The 6,147-nt window shown below is 47.1% G+C and overlaps 1 protein-coding gene across 1 annotated transcript; it reads left to right on the top strand.

The window, feature by feature from the left end:
- Positions 1-323: 323 nt before the first annotated feature.
- Positions 324-5,706, top strand: LOC311129097 (indian hedgehog B protein-like; the record flags this gene model as incomplete). Its single annotated transcript, XM_084161377.1, has 3 exons — positions 324-623; positions 1,532-1,793; positions 4,994-5,706. The coding sequence occupies 3 exons, from the start codon at positions 324-326 to the stop codon at positions 5,704-5,706; spliced, it is 1,275 nt and encodes a 424-aa protein (XP_084017503.1).
- Between the last annotated feature and the right edge of the window lie 441 nt (positions 5,707-6,147).

The raw sequence follows: 6,147 nt of genomic DNA, 5'->3' as shown, positions 1-6,147 counted from the left end.
GCGTTTGGACAACACCGGACTCGGACGCCCGGAGACATTGAACTTTTACCCCTGCTGCCGGTTCCATAAAACAAAGCATTCGGCTAAATGACTTCTTTTTTTTTTTTTTTTTTTTTAGCTTTTACGGACACTTGCTGTGCGCACGGAGGATGGCGTGGATAAGGCTTATACAATATTAAAGATCCTGTCCCCTACCCTCCATTCCTTACCCCGTGGGGGGAACGAGGAGCATCCAGGGGAGGGGGTAGCTTGAGACACCACCGCGACCTGTGCCACCTTTACCACTCCGCGTCGGAGTGGCCGGCCTCGCCGGTCTGGCTGGGATGCGTCTCTCCGTGCTTATGGGGCTCTTCATCGGCTGCGCCCTGCTTCTCACACCTGTAACGGAGGGCTGTGGTCCGGGGAGGGGATACGGAAAGAGACGTCCGCCAAAGAAGCTCACACCCCTCTCTTATAAGCAGTTCAGCCCAAACGTTGCGGAGAAAACACTGGGCGCCAGTGGCAGACACGAAGGGAAAATAACGAGAAATTCAGAACGCTTCAAAGAGCTTATACCCAACTATAACCCTGATATCATATTTAAAGATGAGGAGAATACGGCTGCCGATCGACTCATGACCCAGGTGAGAAGCAGGCATAGGGGTTTTAAAACGTCATCTGATTGCTTTTATCTCACTTTGACAGCTGTGGCGAGGTGACCAGGTGGTCTCATTGGACCTGCTGTTCATCGTTCGTTTGAGAGCTTCTGTTTGCACTTTGTTAACAGTTTAAACCTTAAAACTTTAAAACGTTATTGATTCTCATTCGCTTTCATCTCAGTTTTGGTTCAATGGATTTATTTTGGACAGTTGAAAATTACATGTCAATTATGCAATAGGCACATAGGCTTTAACTAGCCTACCCGCTACACATTTAGGTTATATTGAAACACTGTAACCTACTTTTAAATGTTTTGATGTGCTAACTTGTCTCCGGTTTAGGGAGATAAATTAGGCTGGGCATGCACGTAGACATCACCCAAAATAAAAGGGCGCGAGTTAATGAGTTGATAAATGTTTAGCAGGTTGAATTCTATTGTTCATAAAATATACAAATCTATTTCTTTAAATAATATAAATAACCCTCGATACACAGGAATAATATCCCAACATTTTAATCACACATTTCCAGGTATTTTCTATCTGTTTTGAGTGGAGAGTGAAATTACGCACGTGTCATTACGCGTGGATCATGTTTGAATAGCTTGCGATTTATTTGCTGAAATCTCTCTGATCTCTTCTAAAAGCAAGATCATAAAGAAATACAAATGTCTGTACATAAATCTATTTTATTTTGCTGCAAAAATAACAAAGCAAACAATGTTTCCCTGACCGTTTTGAACGTGGTCAATATTTTGCCAAAGACAAAACATGTCCATGCATGCCTATGGCATCGGTTGTAGGCTAGGCTACTTCACTTTGACCACCAGTGACCAATCTCTTATTTTATATTTGTTTTGTGTCTCCTCTCTCTCTCTCTCTCTCTCTCCCAGCGTTGTAAAGACAAGCTGAACTCCCTGGCCATCTCTGTGATGAACATGTGGCCTGGGGTGAAGCTGAGAGTGACAGAGGGCTGGGACGAGGACGGACACCACTCAGAGGACTCCCTCCATTATGAGGGACGGGCGGTGGACATCACCACCTCAGACCGGGACAGGAACAAGTACTCCATGCTGGCTCGCCTGGCCGTGGAGGCAGGCTTCGACTGGGTCTACTATGAATCCAAAGCACACGTGCACTGCAGTGTCAAGTCAGGTAAGGGGATGGGACACAGATACAGACAGAAATAAATAAAAAAAACGTATTATCAACATGTATAAGAGCACCGCCTGTTGTACTGGCAACATGCAGTGCTGCTAGCCTCAACTGCAGTCTCAGAGAACACTGGTAAGCTTAGAGATAGTTTCAGGAAGGTCTGTCAGGGAGAGACTACAGTGCTGCTGGCTGGTGGTCAGGTTAACCCCTGTTGATTTGTTAAAGCATCCCATTTGTCCCTTGGCTCTGAGTGTGGTCAGTTGTTATTAGGCCAACTCAGGTGAGGTGTTAGACGAGGGGTCAGGTGGGGTGAGGTGTTAGACGAGGGGTCAGGTGGGGTGAGGTGCTAGACAAGGGGTCAGGTGGGGTGAGGTGTTAGATGAGGGGTCAGGTGGGGTGAGGTGCTAGACAAGGGGTCAGGTGGGGTGAGGTGTTAGACGAGGGGTCAGGTGGGGTGAGGTGCTAGACAAGGGGTCAGGTGGGGTGAGGTGTTAGACGAGGGGTCAGGTGGGGTGAGGTGTTAGACGAGGGGTCAGGTGGGGTGAGGTGTTAGACGAGGGGTCAGGTGGGGTGAGGTGTTAGACGAGGGGTCAGGTGGGGTGAGGTGCTAGACGAGGGGTCAGGTGGGGTGAGGTGTTAGACGAGGGGTCAGGTGGGGTGAGGTGTTAGACGAGGGGTCAGGTGGGGTGAGGTGCTAGACGAGGGGTCAGGTGGGGTGAGGTGAGGTGATAGACGATGGGTCAGGTGGGGTGAGGTGCTAGACGAGGGGTTAGGTGGGGTGAGGTGTTAGACGAGGGGTCAGGTGGGGTGAGGTGTTAGACGAGGGGTCAGGTGGGGTGAGGTGTTAGATGAGGGGTCAGGTGGGGTGAGGTGCAAGACGAGGGGTCAGGTGGGGTGAGGTGTTAGACGAGGGGTTAGGTGGGGTGAGGTGTTAGACGAGGGGTCAGGTGGGGTGAGGTGTCAGACGAGGGGTCAGGTGGGGTGAGGTGTTAGACGAGGGGTCAGGTGGGGTGAGGTGTTAGACCTGAGGTGAGACAGCTCATTACCGTCAGTCTGTCAAGACAAGAGTCTGCAGGGAGTCAATTAGAGGAAGAACCTTCTGGGTTCTGGACTTGGGTAGCGCCTCACTGTGGTCTACATTATCTGGTGATGGAATACACCCAAACAGGATTTTCTCTGAGGTAGTGTGTGTTCTCTAATGATTTCCTGTCTAAACGGCTGGAAGTGTAACACAGGGTCAGCAAGAGCCAAGCCCTGTTAATAGTTGTCTGCATGTACACATGACTGCGTGGTGGTGGGACAGTTCAGAGTAGAGTTGACGCTTGAAGGAGAGAGGCCCCACTCTAAGAGCTGGTTAACTGATTCACTTTCTCCTTTTGTTTCCCTGTCGGGTGGTTTTCTCTAGTCTCCCTTCTCAGATCTGATCTTATCACCTGGCCTTGGTGCTTACCCTTCCCAAATATTGGTTTTTTGGACCCACTGGGAGACTTGAGACTGCCATTCCAGTGTCTCAGGCTGTGTTTAGACAGGCAGCCCAATTCTGACCAGGGCCAGAATGTAGGGAATAGGTTGACATCTTTACCTTCATCTTTACCTTCATTTTCACATTACCTCCATCTTTACCTTCATCTTTACATTACATTACATTTTAGTCATTTAGCAGACGCTCTTATCCAGAGCGACTTACAGTTAGTGAGTGCATACATATATATATATTTTTTTTTATACTGGAATCGAACCCACAACCCTGGTGTTGCAAACGCCATGCTCTACCAACTGAGCTACATCCCTGCCGGCCATTCCTTCCCCTACCCTGGACGACGCTGGGCCAATTGTGCGCCGCCCAATGGGTCTACCTTCATTTTCATCTTTACCTTCTAAATTACCTTCATCTTTACCTTAATCTTCATCTTTACTTTCATCTTTACCTTCATCTTAACCTTCATTTTCACATTAATATTTACCTTCATTTTCATCTTTACATTAATAATTACCTTAATATTTACCTTCATCTTTACCTTCATCTTTACTTTCATCTTTACCTTCATCTTTACATTAATATTTACCTTCATTTTCATCTTTACATTAATAATTACCTTAAAATTTACCTTCATCTTCATCTTTACATTAATAATTACCTTAATATTTATCTTCATCTTTACATTAATATTTACCTTCATCTTTACATTAATATTTACCTTCATCTTTACTTTCATCTTTATCTTCATCTTTACTTTCATCTTTATCTTCATCTTTACCTTCATTTTCATCTTTACCTTCATTTTTACATGAATCTTTACCTTCATCATTACTTTCATTTTTACCTTCATCTTTAACCTTCATCTTTACCTTCATCTTTACCTTCATCTTTACCCTATTATACATTATACTTCTCACACTGCGACTTCTGACCTCAACTCATTTCAGTGGAAGTGGAGATTGGATCATTGGGTTACTCATTAGCTCGTAATGCATTTCTTCTGAATCTTGAGCAAAGTTGAGTTGAAAAGGAGAGATTGGTAGTTAGTGTGAAGAATGGCATTTGAAGTGTTTACCTGTGAACACACAGACTGCCAATGTTTCAATGGAAGGTTGTTTGTAAGGATTATGTGTTTAAATAAAGTGTGTGTGTGTGTGTGTGTGTGTGGGTGTGTGTGTGTGTGTGTGTGGGTGGGTGTACACATGCATGTGTGCAGCTATGCGTGCCTGCCTGCGTGTATTGATGTATCATAACAAGACATCTGCATTTTAACAGGCAGCCCAATTCTGATCTATTTCCACTAATTGTACGTTTGACAAATCACATCAGATCTTTTCACATCAGATCGTTTTTAGAGCTGATCTGATTGTTCAAAAGACTAATTAGTGATCAGAATTGGGCTGCCTGTTGAGTTACTGTGTCTGAAGCCTACAGGTCTTAACAAAGCCCTTCAATAAGACCCTATCTCTCCTTATCACTCTCTCTCCTCTCTCTTTCTCCCCCCCCTCTCCCTCCTCTCTCCCTCCTTCTTGCCCCCCCCACCCTCTCCTCTCTCCCTCTTTCTCTCTCTCCCCCTTTCCCCTCTCTCTCTCTCCACCCTCCACCCTCACTCCTTTCCCCTCTCTCTATGTCTCTCTCTCCACCCTCCCCCCTCACTCCTTTCCCCTCTCTCTATTTCTCTCTCTCCACCCTCCCCCCTCACTCCTTTCCCCTCTCTCAGAACACTCAGTAGCAGCTAAGACCGGGGGTTGTTTCCCGGGTCGTTCTCTGGTGACTCTGGAGGACGGGAGCAGCAGGGCAGTGCAGGACCTCCAGCCAGGCGACCGGGTCCTGGCCTCCTCAGGGGTTGACGGCAGCGGGAACGGAGGACACCTCGTGTACAGTGAGTTCTTCACATTCCTGGACCACGAGCCTGCAGCGAGGAAACAGTTCTACGTGTTGGGAACAGAGACGGGAGCAAACCTGACCCTCACCGCGGCTCATCTTGTGTTCGTGACCGAGGGTAACTGTTCGGTGGGCGATTCGGCCAAGGGTGCTGTCATGCGGACTATGTACGCCAGCGACGTACGGCCAGGACAGTGTGTGCTGACTGCAGGGGGAAACCAGGGACCACAGGGAAACCTCTCCCCAGTCATCTGGGTCCACATCCAGGTGGACACCGGGGCCTTCGCCCCCCTGACACGCCACGGCTCACTGGTGGTGGATGGCGTCCTAGCTTCGTGTTACGCTGCTATGGACCAGCACCACCTAGCCCACTGGGCCTTTGGTCCCCTTCGCCTGCTGTACAGCTGGTCCAGCTGGACCGGGACTGGTGCCTCTCTGGGAGATGGACTACACTGGTACTCACAAGTCCTGCATTGGATAGGAACGTTCCTACTGGACCCTGGACACTTCCACCCCTGGGGGATGGTCACGCATGACTCAGAGAGATAAAGAGAGAGAGAGAACAGATAGAGAGAGAGAACAGATAGAGAGAGAGAACAGAGAAAAGAAAAGAGAGGGAGGCCGCAAGAAAATTGTCAAATCAAATCAAATGTTATTTGTCACATGCTTCGTTGACAACAGGTGTAGACTAACAGTGAAATGCTGCTTACTTACGGGTCCATTTCCAACAATGCAGAGTTAAAGATCAGAAACTAATACAACAAAAAATAGAAATAGTGACTTAAGAAATAAATACACAGTGAATAACGAATAAAAATAATGAGTAAAATGAACATGGATATATAAAATATATATACAAAAGTATGTGGATAACCCTTCAAATTAGTGGATTCGGCTATTTCAGCCACACCCGTTGCTGACAGGTGTATAAAATCAAGCACACAGCCATGCAATCTCCATAGACAAACACTGGCAGTAGAATTGCACGTA

This window comes from Coregonus lavaretus (assembly GCF_964263955.1).
Source record: "Coregonus lavaretus genome assembly, chromosome: 5".
NCBI lineage: Eukaryota > Metazoa > Chordata > Actinopteri > Salmoniformes > Salmonidae > Coregonus > Coregonus lavaretus.
The sequence above is the reverse complement of the archived record's forward strand: the minus strand, read 5'-3'. Positions and strand labels throughout refer to the sequence as shown.